This window comes from Adiantum capillus-veneris, chromosome 12 (genome assembly GCF_014529385.1).
Source record: "Adiantum capillus-veneris isolate H3 chromosome 12, ASM1452938v2, whole genome shotgun sequence".
Taxonomy (NCBI): Eukaryota; Viridiplantae; Streptophyta; class Polypodiopsida; order Polypodiales; family Pteridaceae; genus Adiantum; species Adiantum capillus-veneris.
In genome coordinates, this window is record NC_140942.1 from 70,821,250 (window position 1) to 70,837,410 (window position 16,161).

Genomic DNA, 16,161 nt, shown 5'->3' on the forward strand with positions numbered 1-16,161 from the left:
GATGTATTCCAGTTCATGTAACTGTTCCAGTTCAGCTTCTATATTTTCCTCCAATTCTACTGATTGAACTAATGAATCACCAGTAGTTGTAAATTCTAACACTGGGATCAGCTATCTAAAGAGATCAGCTCCAATTCCATTTTGGCGATCACGGTGGCTAGAGCTGTTGCTTGTTGATCAGTAAACTCCTCTCCCAGTTTGAGTTTTCAGCTGCAGTAATGGCACCCAAACCCAGTCGTGGCCGGAAACCATCCTACCTCGTTGACCCTATTCCTGAGGAGTCAAAAAGAGATTCTCATCCCAAGGATGAACAAGGAACTGACACTTGGGCTTAGGAAGAGCATAGTCATGCTAATGAGGCAAAGGACTCTCAGCATTCTGATCAGTCCAGAAGACGAAGGGCTGAAAGGGAACAACGCAAGTCCAAGAGTTCTCGGACCACACAGGGAGACGAAGAAGCCAAAGGCAGTAAAGGAAGTCGTCATAGTTCCAATAGAAAAGCCAGGGAGGAAACAACAACTGAGACGGAGGCAGAAATTAATTGGGATGCAGACACAAACCATTATAAGAAAGCTTCAAAAAGAACTCAGGATCCCAAGGTGCGAAGAGGAAGAAATGATGTTGATAGACATAATTACACATCTTCATTGAAAATTTCTTTTTTCATGTTCAAAGGGGGAAAGAAGGATGACCCGGATGTTCATATCCAAGCCATTGAGCAGTATGCTGAGTTAAAAAATATTGATGAAGATGACTGGGGTGAATACTTTCCGCAAACATTAAAGGAGGCATCAAGGAAATGGTACTACCATTACCCGGCTTGTCAACTCAGATCATATGATAAACTGCTTAAAGCTTTCCGATTGGAATATTCAGACAACAAAGGGAATGAGGATATACTCTCTGAGCTGGATAAGATAAAGCAGAGAAAATTGTCAGTCAGAAGTTATGTTGAGAAAATCAAGGAACTAACTAGACAACTGCAGGAACCACCATTCGAAAAGAGGCTACGAGCATGGTTTTTGAATGGTTTTCGCAATAAGAAGCTTAGGAAACAGGAGGTGTCGGCACCAACCAAGAAATTCAATGATTTGGTGCAGCGAGCCCTAAAGCTAGAGCAGCAAGCTAAGAAGGAAAAGAGTCATAAGCAGAGGAGGTCCAGTAGTAGCAATAATTTTACTAAAGATTCTGAGTCCAGTAGAGCCTCCAGTAGTTCTAAAAGTAGCTCAGATGAAAGGACCAAAGACAAGATTAAGAAGGGATCTTGGTCTAGGAAGATTGAAGAGATGGCCGGCAAATTGCTGAAATTAGCTAGACCAGATAGCCAGTAAGAAGAATGGAAACCTGGTGTTCAAAGTGTAAATCTAAAGACCATATTTCAAACGAATGCCCACAGTGCACTTATTGCAAAGCCTATGGCCATCTATGGAACAACTGTGGTATTCGAATTCATCATTTTAAGAAGGGCAAGGATTTGTCAATGGTGGCATTCACCAATGCTGAACCAGTAAGAGTGGAAACTACCAGTGCTTCTCAAGAAGAGAAACCAGGTGTCAGTGGTACTGGTGCAGGGCGCGGTAGATACCAAGCGGGTACTAGCCGACGCCGAGGTCGTCGTAATTTTCAGAATCGAAGTCTGAATTGCTATACATGTGGTAAGTATGGGCATTTCGCGGCTCAGTGTCCAGAAAGACATGGGGCTGCAGATACTAAGGCGAAGGTTTCAGAATCAGTTCCTATACGAGCAGTTATACGAAGTAAAGGGGTGGTGATTGAGAAAATTCCAGAAAATCCAGCAAAATCAGTTACTCCTGAAAGTAGCAAATGGGCTCAGCAGAGAGAGGTATGGAAGGCCAAGGGTAAAGAAAAGGTGGTTGATGAATGGCAGGAGCAAAGAGAACTAGCAGCGAAAATCACAAAGGATTTAGCCAAGAAGCTGCCAGAGCAGCCAGAGAGTTCTGAAGCCCGGGTCATTCATAAGATACCTACCCAGTTTTCTGAGACAGCACAACCAAATCAGTCGAAGCCTGGGATGCCTGAGACCATGTTGGCTGCAGTACAAGGGTTGATGCAAGAGTTTGGAACTGCTAAAGGAGCTAAAAGCACTGAAATAAAGGAATGGTATTTTGAAGATACTACCAGTTCTTCAAGTTCTGACAACAACTCTGATCATGAGAAAGAGGAAATTCATGTCAAGATTTGTGACAAAATTCAGAAACTCACTGTGGAGTTAGAGGACATCAGAAGAACTTTGCCTGAAGCAGCAAAATTCATCAAACAGCGAATGAAGGCTGAGACGGAGGCCTGATCAGTCGACTTGACAGTTGTCAGAGATGATGAAGTGCCGGTGATTCAGGTGGACTACAAAGTTCAAAAACAGTGGGAACCACTATCAAGCGTCATACTAGATGGAGGAGCAGGGGTAAACATTCTGGGAGCACATCTTTAGCGAAGGATGGGAATTACTAGCCTGAAACCAGCAGCTTTCAAAGTTCGAATGGCGGATCATCGAGTGGTGCAGGCAACTAGAATGGTAGAGAATATGCAGATACGAGTGGACAAAGAAAAGTTCAAAGCTAGTTTCCTAGTACTGGATGTGCAAGGAGCGTATGGGATGCTACTGAGACGCCCATGGCTGCAAACGACACAGGCTGTTCACGACTATGCTAATCAGACTTTGACAATACAAGGGGCCAGTGGCAGAATCCAGATTTAGACGAATAACACTAGAAGTTGAAGAAAAGAAATGAGACCCAAAGAGCTTTGCCAGAAGTACAATGTGAAGAAAATTGAGAGAATGTTAGCGGCTATGAATATTTTTCCATTAACAGAGAAACATCTCAATGCAGTTTTACTGAACAAAGATGAAGCTGAAAAACAAAAGAAACAATTTCCAGACCAGTTCACTAAACTAAATTCAGAAGAACATCCAGTTCGGCTTACTGGAAGACCAGAAGAACCAGTTGATTTTAGCACACCAGTAGAACAGACACACTTTGGAGGAGCTACTGGAAATCAGAATAGTAATTCAGAGCTCATAGTATCGTCCTGGGATTATGCTAAGGAGTCAACCAAGAGAAAGGGTGGAGGGCCTAACTGGTTCCTTCCGGATGATCAGGAGATAGAGGAATGGAATTTGGGGTCTGAGGAAAACCCTAGAATGATCAAGGTTAATAAACATCTGAATCCTACGACGAAAGAGAAGGCACGACATATGTTCCAGCACTATAAAGATGTGTTCGCATGGGAACATATTGATCTCAAAGGAGTGGATCCAGAGGTCTGTCAACATCGAATACCACTAAAACCCGATGCCAGGCCAGTACGACTGCAGCGCTATCAAATGAATCCAAATTATGCTAAGAAAGTCAAGGAAGAGATTGACAACCTTCTAAAAGCTAGGTTCATTACTGAAGTAGCCAGTAGTGATTGTCTGTTTCCTATTGTGGTTGTGCCTAAGAAGAATGGAAAGCTGAGAGTATGTGTAGATTATAGGAAACTGAATGCTCAAACCATCAAGGACCCATTTCCATTACCCTTCACAGATATGTTACTTGATGAAATTGCAGGATAAGAATGGGAAGCTGAGAGTATGTGTAGATTATAGGAAACTGAATGCTCAAACCATCAAGGACCCATTTCCATTATCCTTCACAGATATGTTACTTAATGAAATTGCAGAATATGAGATGTATAGCTTTATGGATGGGTATAGTGGTTATAACCAGTTACAAATTGCTCCTGAGGATCGGGAAAGACCACTTTTATTACAGAGTGGGGAGTATTTATGTATCTAGTAATACCATTTGACCTTTGCAATGCACCGGCCACTTTTCAGAGATGCATGATGGAAATCTTCAGTGAATTTCTTCATCAATTCCTCGCCATATTCATGGATGACTTCACTGTATATTCCACAGAGGAAAAGCATTTACTATTTTTGCAGATGGTTTTTAAGCGCTGGCAGGAAAAGAGGATTTGTCTGAATCCATTCAAATCTATTTTCTTAGTCTGGAAAGGACAACTACTACTGGGACATGTGGTGTCCAGAAATGGAATAGAAATGGCTAATGACAAGATCCAGTGCATTCAACAGGCCAAAGCGCCTAGAAATGCATCAAAATTAAGTTCTTTTCTGGGATATATTAATTTTTACAAAAGCAAGTTTGCCTCCCAAGCATTACCATTGTATAAGCTTACAAAGAAAACCAACAAGTTCAGTTGGACTGCTGAATATGAAGAAAGGTTTTAGAAATTAAAGAATTCCATCACCAGTAAACCAGTTCTTCGACAACCGCATTGGGATGTCATTTTTCATGTACATGTGGATGCTTCGAGACTGGCGATGGGAGCAAATCTAGCTCAGCCAAAAGGAAGAACTGATTATCCAGTATACTTTGCCAGTCGCACGTTCAGTCAAGCTGAACAAGGATATACAATTACTGAAAGAGAAGCCTTAGGGATGGTTTTCAGTGCTACCAAATTCAGACATTATTTGCTAAACAAGTTGTTTTATTTCTATGTGGATCATCAAGCCTTATTATTTCTGATTAATAAAGTCATTATTCAAGGCAGGCTAATACGGTGGATGATGTTTCTCATGGAATTTGAATTTCGTATTTTCCATGAACCTGGCAAAAACCATTGTGATGTTGATTTCTTGTTTAGAAGTACAGAAGGCTACTCTAAGGAGTCTTTAAGAGACGAGCCAGTAGATGCAGAACTATTTCAGCTAGAAGCGGCAGATTCAATTGATCCAGAATTGTATGAAGTATATCAGTTCTTGTCTAAGGGTGGGTTGCCAGATGATTGGACTCAGAATCAGAAGAAGGCTCTGGTTATTAAAAGCCTAAAGTTTACTATCATTGGCGGCTCACTCTACAGATTGAGTGTCGATGGGATTCTTCGCCGATGTGTGCCTATGGAGGGTAGAATGCAAGTTATTGTAGAGACACATAATGGTCTACTGATATTACTTTCAAGAAGATTCTGCAGGCTTGGTTATGGTGGCAGACTTTAATATCTGATATCAGAAGCTTTTGCAAAACTTTTGATATATGCCAAAGAATGGGTAGACCCACAGCAGCAGACATGAGTCCTTTAACACCAGTCCATCCACTGGGTGTTTTCATGAAATGGGGTCTGGATTTTATGGGGCCGTTCAAAAAGATTACTCCCAAAAAGAATAGATATATATTAATGGCTACCTGTTATGTGACCAAGTGGGTTGAGGCTAAGGCTCTTCCCGACAACACAGCAAAATCTACGGCTAGGTTCCTATTTGAGAATATTGTTTGTCGATACGGATGTCCTGTGGAGATTGTGTCAGACCAAGATACACACTTTATAAATGACACTATGGATATTCTCATGGATATGCTTTCAATCAAGCATCGGAAATCAACACCTTATTATCCTAGATGCAATGGGTAAGCGAAAAGTAGTAACAAGACTTTCAAGACTATCCTTACCAAGATTGTGTAGAAAAAGCTAGAGCAATGGGACTTGAAAAAACTTCAAATTTCTCTATGGGCATATAGAACAGCTTATAAGGTCACTACCAGGTTAACACCATTTAGAATGGTGTATGGCACTGAAGCTATTATACCAATGGAATTTGTCATACCCAGTTTCAGGATGGCCATCGAGCATGGCCTTGATTTTAATCACAATCTAAAAAAAAGACTGGAAGAGCTAACACAGCTAGGTGAGCTGAGACAGAGGGCTATGCTGGAACAAGAAATTGTTCAGCAAAGAAGGAAACATTGTCATGACAGACGAATTAAGGTCAGGGATTTTCAGAAAGGCGATCTGGTTCTCTTATATCAATCAAAATTAGACCCTAAGAAACCAAACTTAAAGATAGCCTGGGCAGGACCATTTAAAGTTGATTGGGTGTTCTCCAATGGCACGGTAAGGCTGAAAGATTTGTCTGGAGTATTGTTGCCAGGGGTATACAATGGAGCTAAAATCAAGCTCTATTATTCAAAAGCCAAGGAAGCTTTTCGAGAAAAGAGTATTGATGGTCTAGGAACTGAAGACCAAGAAAATCCAAAATCAGCTATTTTAGGTCTTTTTCATGTACAACCAATTCCAGAGCCAGTCAAAAAGTCAGAATAGTACCAGCGCGACCAAACCCTGTCCATATAAGAACCAGAAAAATATGAAAACCAATATCATTTCTTAGGGAAACAACAGCCGGAAGGACTATCAGTGATAATCATTTCAAAGACAAAAGAGAGTCTTGTCCAATGCATGTTTGCCACGTCAATTGCGGTGCACAGAACTCTAGGAACGGTAAGTGGTGAGCTTTTATGGCGCGAACGCGTATAACAGTGAGGCGAGTAAGCCGTTTTCCTCGCAAGTCTCCTGCGCGACGCCTACAGACTGTCGTTCATTTGCCATCGTCGAGCTCTGAAGTTTCTTCGCTACAGCCGCAAACCTCTTCATCCGAGGAGACTGTGGACTGCCGTTTATCCTTGCCAGCCACACCAGGATACGGGTTTGACGAATCAAGTAAGTCATCTTCTTCTTCGTATACTGATTCATCATCTTCACGGTGTATGGGTAGGAAGAAAATGTCAAAGAAGATGCAAGAAACAATTGAAGAAACCCAAGCCCTTATTGTTGTTGCAAAAGCGACTCTTCCACTTATTCCTCACAGCAAAATACAGAGATATGTGTTTACTGAGCAAGCAGAGGCCTTACTTAGACTGTGGGATTTACATGTGGTTGTGCAAGCAACAAGGATAGAGTTTGACACAGCAATCATAAGGCAAGTTTTGGATTCCTTCAATGCCGAAGACGTAAGTGCTATGGTCTATGGTAGAAAAGTGTCAGTCACTCCAGAGAATATTGCTTTTGCATTCCGAATGCCAAATGGGCCAAAGCCATCTATGGCAACTGCAGAGCAAATCAGTGCAGCCTTGAAAGAAGATGATGCTGCCAAAAAGAAACGAAAAGCCAGTGCGCAAGGAGTGCCAATAGCAGGTCTGGACATTCCTGCTGCCTATCGCTTTGTGGTTGAAGCTGTGAGTCTTAAAAATAATCCTACTTATGTGTCAGAAAAGCTATTTGCTATGCTCTTAGCAAAAAGATTCGACTCTACAGTTTCTATTAATCTCTGTCAGATATTATCACACGACGTGCTTCAGCAAACTGCCAAGTTGAAGTCTCAGATTGTCTTCAAAGCTTGGTATGTTTGGCAGTTTCTTTATTGGGCATCTGCTCCAGACGCCCATGTCCAGGTAAGATTGACTTGAGCCAGAAGCCATTTCCAGTGCCTAGCAATGTTGAATTATCTTCAGATGAAGAGTCCCCAGAAGAGAAGTTAGCTCTCACTGGACAAAAGAGAAAGGCCACACAAGAGGAGGCTGGTAGTTCTAAAAGACCAAGGACAACATTGACTAAAAGCACTGCTCTTCTTAAGCAGTTAGAAAGCCAAATCCAAATAGTGTCTATTGAAAAGACTGCGGCCAGTCAGACTGAAAAACCTCTCAATCAGACCACTGGTGGAGTCAGCCAGTCAACAGGGCAGATTTCAGCAACCACCAGTACGGGACAAGACCAGTCAGATAGGGCCAATGCTGAGCAGCCAGCAGATCAGACTGATAAGGGAAAAGGACCAGCACCTTCAAGTCCACTTGGAAAGGTTTCCATTCCTTATAGTAAAGCGGCCCTACGATTAACAAAGAAAGATAGATTACAGCAGCTGCAAACTCATCCTCTCAAAGGACGTCTACTTCTGCAAAAATCTGATTATTCTACAGTACCATATATGGCTCCTGTCACGGTTTATGAGTCAACTGCCTGTGACCCAGCCACAGTGAAGGACGGCTGTTATGTACTAATTCAGTCATCTTGGAACACTGTTGTGAACATACGACAAATGCTAGATACTGCAGTGTCAGATGAGGAATTAACCAAGACAAAAACTGAACTAAAGGAAGCTGAGCAGCAGATTGAAAAGATGGAGCAGGAGAGGGCCGCCCAAACCCTGCGCCACAGTATCATTGAAGCTCAGTCAGCTAGGACCATTCAGCAATTAGAAAATAGGTTATCCAAGGTGGAGTCTGAGATACGGACCTTGACGGAAGAAAACGTAGAAGCCGAAAGGGCTGCCGACAAATTCGAAACTCTGCTGAGAATAAAGCGAGTTGATTTCAACTCATTGTTGAATACCCACACTGCTCTAAAAGCCACCTTAACGGAAAGATGCATCTATAATAATCTGGCTGAGATATTAAATCCAGAAGGGAATGTTGTTTTTAATATAGATAATTTGAGGACTCTCATGGAAACAATGCAGAGTGACTTGCAAGACAAACTCTCTGAATATAACAGTGCTTTGGCAAACCAAGCTATCCTTGATTATATTGAGCAGCACAACAACCTTGAGGAAGATGATGATAAGGCAAAAGCTGACGAAGAAGAGGAGGAGGAGGAATCAGAAGAAGGGCATGGTAATGATGACTCTCCTCCATCTCCACCCTGGTAATGGTGGAGCGGGGACTACCAGAGGGAATCAGTCCAAGGCAGACCAATTAGACGAGCATGGACAGCAGTCGGGTGACCAAAAGGTGGGAGATCAACAAACCAACAATGCTCGAAATTCACCAGCACACCAGTCACAGCACAATACAGATGATAAAGGGAAAGGCAAAGCTATGACTGAGATTCCGACAAGCGATGAGCAACATTCATTACAGCTCATCACGTTGAACAAGAGATTACGACATCAGCAGGCTCCTATAACCAGGATGTATCTAGAGGATGATGATCTAATCACTGATCTGGAGCGATTTCAGCGACTATATGTCGACGCTAGGAAAATGATTCAACATTGAAAATCAACTGCTTACCATGATCAGGAGGTGTGCCAATTGCCTGAGCATCCTAGTACAATACAACTGCTAGAGAGAGTGCCTGAATGGATATTAACTGCTGATGAGAAAGAAGTTAATCCACATTGGCAGAGGCATTCTACTGCAGATTGTCATTCCCTTTCCATGGAATTAGAACTCCTGCTGGGAAATAAGTCGACATATAAATGTATGAAAGACGTCGGAAGTCAATTAAAAGAGGTCTTAATGCAAATTCAGATTGCTAGGGGAGTTTTGGATCAGAGGGTGAGAGCTATTCTTGAAGACCAGACTACCACAAGCAAAGGACCTCAAACTCAAATGACAGTAGAAAAACAGGCAACTGCTCTCCGGAGATTATTTCAACTGGTTAAAGTTACCAGGAAGATGATGCAGCAGGAGAACCATGCTGTCCTTAATTTTCTAGAGTTTGTACCTGATTCCACAGTTCTCCTGTAAGCTTTACTAGCAAGAGAAGCGGAGCTGCCGAGGTTTTTTCCAGCACTACATCCTCCACATACAAAACCAGTAGATCGGCTTACATACTTTAAGATTACTGATGATCTTCAGAATTGATATGAGCGCTCAACTGTGGAATGGAAAACCTGGCAAACGCTATTCAATGATGCTCTTCAATTAAATGATTTCCACGAATTAAAAGATGAGGTGCAGAGGATCAAGCTCTGTATGGGACAATGGAAAGTTCAAATTAGAGGCCTCACTAAGATCACAAACCAGCTACTGCAACTCACTGTTGAGTCCTCTAAAGTTCCTGAAAAGGACATTAAGGCTAAACCAGGCCTAGGACCCCAGTACAGAGAGATGGCTGAGATTCTCTTTGAAACTAGGATCAAAACAAATCAGCCTCTTCCAAAAGGATAGATCCATACAGCTTTGCATTGTCACAAATTGGCCAAGACTCGTCTAACAAAAGGCAGACGCACGCTCTGTGATCCTGACACCAAAACTTATCATCCCCTCACGCCTTATGAAGTCGAAATGACCACAGAGAGGCGGGATCAGCTTGAGCAAGAGGCCATTTACAAACTCGTTCAGAAGGACAATGCTGGCACTGGGACTTCTGAGACACCATCAAGACCTAAGAGCAAAAGGAAGGGTTCAGCGGAAGGATACTGGGTAGTTCCATCTCAGAATTCGAGGGAGGAATTTTCCAACCGTTCTCAGAATCAGACGGTGGATTTTTTCAAGCATTTTCAGAATCAGACGGTGAATTTTCTCAGTCAGGTGATGGTATCTCTTTGGCTGGACACCCTTGGAATTACAATTATAGGGGGGGTGTCAAGCACTCAGCAAGCATGAAATATGGCATAAAGCTATGTTTCAAAAGGATCAGACGATGGATTTTTTCAGAAATTTTGGAGTCTTATCAAAATTCAAGAAAGAAGGGAAGGATGTAGATGGCGGAGGTAGTCTCACTGGCGGAGGCAGTTTCACTAGGTGGGAACCAGATCCTGAAAGCCGAGCAGTGGACCAATCAGTAATTACCATGGCGGTTACCACAATAACTTCAAGAGGCTATAAATAGGACCCATTACATTGTAATCGGGTTGGCTGTACGTTTGGGCTGTTTTATCTTTTGACTTCTTACTCTTAGTTATGTGGTTGTAGTCCTAAAGCTGTTTTCGAGCTACATTATCCTCATTTGTACTCTTACTTTGTAATTCCTAATACAGTAGTCAAGTGTACTTCAACCAGATATACTTTGTATCCATTCCATCTAAATCTGAATCTGAATCTGAAACTGAACACTAATTCCGGTCATTCAGTTTGTCTCTCTCTCAACAGATGTGTTCCAGTTCATGTAACTGTTCCAGTTCAGTTTCTATCTTTTCCTCCAGTTCTACTGATTGAACTAATGAATCACCAGTAGCTGTAAACTCTAACAATGGAATCAGCTATCTAAAGAGATCAGCTCCAATTCCAGTATGTGCACAACAAATTCCTGCAACTCTGGAGTATCCGCACCATTCCTCTCAACAAAGTGTAGACCCTATCTTGAAGCGGTCCACCTGTGCATCTACCAAACCAAAAGACCCCCTCTTCTCTTTGTTAATCTACAACTAGTCCTTGATTCTGCAGCGATCCTCCTCATTCTCGTAAAGGCGATTCAAGTTTTGTTGAAGGCCTTTGCTCACCGCTTTGTCCTTATGTTACCCTTTGCCTTGAAACTCAGGATCAAAAATGTAGGTGGCAGCATGGAGGAGAGAGTGATAGGCTTGTCACCTTTTCAAACATAGGGATTTGACCACTTTGAACATTGCTTTCATCTTCTTTGTAATGCAATCCATTGCCTCGTACACTTTGCCAGTGCATGGCTGAGTGGAGTCCACTATCCTCAGGAGGGCTTCATCATCTCCACAAGCGCCTTGGCCTCCTCCCACTGTAAACTAATTGGACAGAAGTCACACGTAGTGACACGTAGATGAAAATACAAACCCACCGAACAAGAACAGAGATCCACTTAGTATGCAAACACTTGGCGAGATCATCAAGTGTATAGAGAAGATTGGCCCCAAACTGGCGTCCCTTTCAGTATTTCTTTTCATTTGTTCAACTCATGCGTGGCACGTCAAGTGCAAAGCTAGCCACAAACTCTCTTAACATGAGAGTGCGTGCTCCCTTTCAGTATTTCTTTTCATTTGTTCAACTCATGCGTGGCACGTCAAGTGCAAAGCTAGCCACAAACTCTCTTACAATTGGGGCCAAGACCTCTCTTTTAAACTAGTCACTTCTAGTGCTAAAAAACTACTTCAAAAAACTAAGTTGTTTTTAGTCAAAAACATTGCTTTTTAGCTACTTTTGGCCTTTTTAGTTGTAACAAACTACTGACGTGTCAAAGCCTAAAGAATGGAGCCGACTTACATATGTGGCCGAGGGACCTAAACCCTAAGAAGAAGTAACAAAGTAGTCCTACCAACTAATGGGGACCCCGTCCGATGGGGCCCCGAGTGACATAAACGAAAAAAAATAAAGCAGGATCCGGACACACGCCAAAAACTAATGACGTGGCAAATTTTCGAAATTGCACTGGCATGATGACGTGGCAGGTTGTACGGATTTTCGCGTTTTGCGCTGGCTGATGATGTGGCAAGTTGTACGGATTTTTGTAAATTACGCTGACAGCTTTTGGTATTGCTTTTTGGACCAGAAGCTTTTGAGTTTTAAAAGTTTTTTACTGTAACTGCTTTTCAGGTCAAGGGCCTCTAAATATGAGGCTAGGACTCATTCTCTGGCATGCTTCCTAGAGAAGGTGCAGAGTCTGGAGTACCGGCTTGTACTAAGTTGATGCAATATAAAGAAATACCGAAAGGGGCGCCAAAATTTGGGGCCAATACTCTCTGGGGTGGAATTACGCCACTCCGTGTCGCGTGTCGTCTCTCTTTCAGTTCAATTGTTATTGAAGTGCTAAAAGTCTGTTCAATCTGTTCTTTTCTATTGGCACGTGGTGCTCATCTTGTGACATTAGCCCTCAATAGAAGACTTTAAAAATCTTACAATATTACTTGGAATTTGATGATGCCGTAGAAGACAAAGTTTGTCTACTTGACAAGGGCAATCTTTTGACGTGAACAGGATTCCATTCTGACAATTTTAAAGTTTTTGAAATTAGGGTCACGTCAAGAGGAAATGTGATTTCTGATGCCATGTCATCAATTGGTGACATACCCCTCTCTTTTTCAAAAGCCAAGCGTGCTCGATTGACATAAACCAATTCTCCAAAGACGGTCTCAAATATGGTCCTGCACAAGGCAACATCAAAGAACATACAAGTGAACTGTCAGACTAAAGCCATCCACATGCAAAATGAGTAAGACACATTCCTCTCTTGTCTAACACACACTTAAGATACTCATAAGAAGGAATGCAAGTTAAGTATCCCTAATGTATCCTCTGCTCTACACTAAAAAATAATCCAATTATCTTCCGTAGAATACAGCAAGATTATTCTCAGATATAACTCCACATAAATTCTTCTCTAGTAACCCTCTCATGTGTGAATATTAGGATTGGACTCACATTTACATGAAAATAACACTTAGAATGATCAATAACCACTTCTCAAACCATGCTACGATGCATACATATATATTTTGCACCCACATATGAGAGTTACACAAACCAGATGCAACATTATCTCCCAATAAATGTTATAAATAGACTAGCTATATTCAGGCGTCCCCAACTGTTTTAGTCGGATTCATTGACATGTCCTATCCTTCATAGAAACCTTTGGCAGATGTATTGTCAGCCCACATCGTGTCTGAAGTGACCAGTACTCAATACCAGTTTGTGATCCTCCAAGAAGCAGGCAAACTCAATCGGTAAGATACTTCATTTATAACTAAGTAACCCAAAAAGGTCTATAATATCTCATACGAAGCTTTGGAAAAAACTTTTCCTTGCCCTTTTGTTTCCTGAGGAAGGTTCTCAAGAGTATGGAAAAAGCCAACCAAGGCTTACATTGAGGTTGAGAATCAGCTACATTTCTTCCTAGATAGAGACGACAGCCATTCAGGATCAGATGATATCTATGCTAAACTTAAATCCGCATATGCAGACAAGAGAGTGGTTGAGTATCAAGATGAATGAGAATCCACAATAAGATTGCAAGATATATCAATAGAAGCAGACAAGCATCATGTTGACAATGCTTTAGCCCAGCACATCGTGCTCGTTTACGACAATCGACAAATGAATGTCGAAACAAAAGGGTATGTAAAATACATTAAATTCCATACTCATTACTACCGACGCAGTGAAACGAACACACTGAAAATTGCACGCTGCACTGGGAATGGCACATTCTCTTGTATTATAAAAATTGGGGAGGGCTATGCAGACTCCCCCATGCAAGGAGACTTGCATGTTTTCTTTTCTTTTTCCCAAACATAAAAAGGGGACAATATCTAAAAGTGAACATATTTCAAATGATCTGTATTGTCACTGTATATAAATTCTAACTCTTCTTATGGCTCTTTTGCGAGGTGCATAGATCAAATTGGGACATCAGGATCGTAATCTACTAGAGACAATACCAATTAAGAAATAATAGAATCTCTCTCTCTCTCTCTCTCTCTCTCTCTCTCTCTCTCTCTCTCTCTCTCTCTCTCAAAGATGTCTCGGATTATTCCTACTTGAGATTCAGAGACATAGAGACGCTCTATTGAATGGGCAAAGACAGAGACATTCCCAGAGACGCATCTCAGATTTCTTCAGTCTGAGTACCACAGAGGCAGAGGGGACACCACCATCACAGAGCTCGGTTTCCACCCATACACACACCAGCGGTACTCTCATTGATCGAGCTATAGAGTTAGGGAGATCGAGATGACCGCGACTGAGGAGGGGAGCCACGCAGCACCGGCGGAGATTGCGACAGAGGATCCACAGGATTCTAGCATGATACCCAGAGTGTCGATCAGGATAGGCTTCATGCTACTGCTATATTGTATCATGGTGACACTTATCCCCACTTTGTACCTTTATGGCATGATACCATTGCTCAGCCTACCAGCCACCCATTGGAGTCGGTAGCACTCCTATCAGTTCTTTGTTTGTAGTTTTCTTTGTTTGTACCCAGACTTGGGACTAGACTCATCATTGTAATCAGTTGGTCTCATAGGTCATTTTGGCCTTTTGTAGACGTTAATATATCATTTCATTTCTCTCCCTCTCTCTCTCTCTCTCCATTTTCTCCTCCGAGGATGTATACACCTGTTGAATCTTTGAATAATACAACGACACTTACACAAATGACAAGAATGTACACAATAGAGCAAGATTCAATCAAAGAATTATTACAATCCAAAAGCTAAAGACATGTTTAGACATATCTAAATTGGGATGTGAAGAGCGTAACGTTCTAAACATAGGACCATGTCAACTTAAGGTAACAAGATTTGTGGAAAACAAAGTATAAGCTCTCTCTCTCTCTCTCTCTCTCTCTCTCTCTCTCTCTCTCTAGGCTTTCTTCTTCTAGGTTCTTGTTTAAGGATGCATACTCTTGACATGTACTCTTGTTGAATGTTTGGATGACAACAAAATGGTAAATACAAAATGTTTTCCGTCGGACTCACTTCAATTCAATACAAATGCAACTAGTAAAGCACTCTAGTTTCTTTTCTGGGAGCGTGAAAGGACCCACAAGAGCATACCTGAAGAGGGCCATGACCTGCTCAGCCATGCCACTTGCCAAACCAATATTGGAGCAAAAAACTGCCCCGCAACCCACCAAGCTAAAAATACAGCTCTAGCATCCCTTTGGGGCCCAGCTAACTATCGCAAAGAAAACGCGACTCCAAGTTCCAACGCACCTGCTCAATTAAGAGAAAGCCCCTACTTGAGATCTACGTCGCCCTGCTTGAACTTGAGAAGGAAGAGCATGCGCAATATTTGCTGGAGGCGTTGGGGGTACAAGATCAGCAGACCATTAAACCACCAATCCAAATCAAATCCCCAACCCGAAAGCTGCAACAGGTGCTCAGCACCATGTCAACTTCGGCATAATCAGCCGCCATAACAGCTGGTCAACGTCAGCAGCTTCAAGATAAAGCTCGACGTTTATAGTATTTCCCCGTTGCTGTTGCAGGGCGTCAATCGTTAAGAGGCAGCAGGAGAAGGTGTAGTTGATAAAGTTGATAGCGGCCTTATTGTACTTCGACTGAGATGGAAAGCAGAGGATGCACCCCAAAAATGATCACATAAAGCAGTGTGATAGATGGACTGTCGAAGGCTATGGAAGCCGACAAGACCTACCTTGTTGCATGAGATGAAGAAGAGGGCTTCGTACACGACAATAAATGACCTATTGAAGGCCAAGGAAATCAACGAGGCACTTATGCCAGTAATTGAGATGGAGAAGCATTGCTAGCATTGTACATTATCCTGTTGAACGCTAATGAAGTGAAGGAGGCCGTCATCATACTTACTCAAATTTCCGGAAGGGGGGGGCGGGGGGGCGGGGCCTCATCACTAATATCACACGGGCATGGTCAAATGGGGTCAATGGTGGATGAGGAAAACGCGAGGTGCGTCAATCGTGGACCGTCAGATTTGACAATCGCCCCGAATTTACTAATCGGTCCACATTTACAATATGAGATACTCGAATCTCCTATATTTCATCGAACGCATGCGCACGTATTGGTTAGTGCACATGGCTCGTCGTGGGGAGGTCGCAGGTTCAAGACGTGGGGTGCGGATTGTCCCAAATTTACAAGCCTACCCGAATTTACCAAATGTCCCGAATTTCTAAATGTGCATCTTACGGTCCGAATCA

The 16,161-nt window shown here is 42.3% G+C and overlaps 1 protein-coding gene across 7 annotated transcripts in view; it reads right to left on the bottom strand.

Annotated features, from left to right (window-relative positions):
* The window catches only part of LOC147445914 (uncharacterized), a 109,412-nt gene extending 93,662 nt beyond the window's left edge, over positions 1 to 15,750 (bottom strand). For 2 of the 7 annotated variants that reach the window (XR_015189822.1, XM_086525241.1), the window contains exon 1: positions 15,038 to 15,748. Coding sequence is in view for 1 of the 7 variants with exons in the window: in XM_086525240.1 (XP_086381366.1) it covers positions 12,382 to 12,622; positions 15,038 to 15,066 (270 nt within the window). In the remaining 6 variants the exon portion in view is untranslated. Of the gene's footprint in view, positions 1 to 11,456; positions 12,623 to 15,037 lie in introns of those variants that run through there. The other 5 variants (XR_015189823.1, XM_086525239.1, XM_086525243.1 and 2 more) reach the window with 3 other exon arrangements.
* Positions 15,751 to 16,161: the final 411 nt, after the last annotated feature.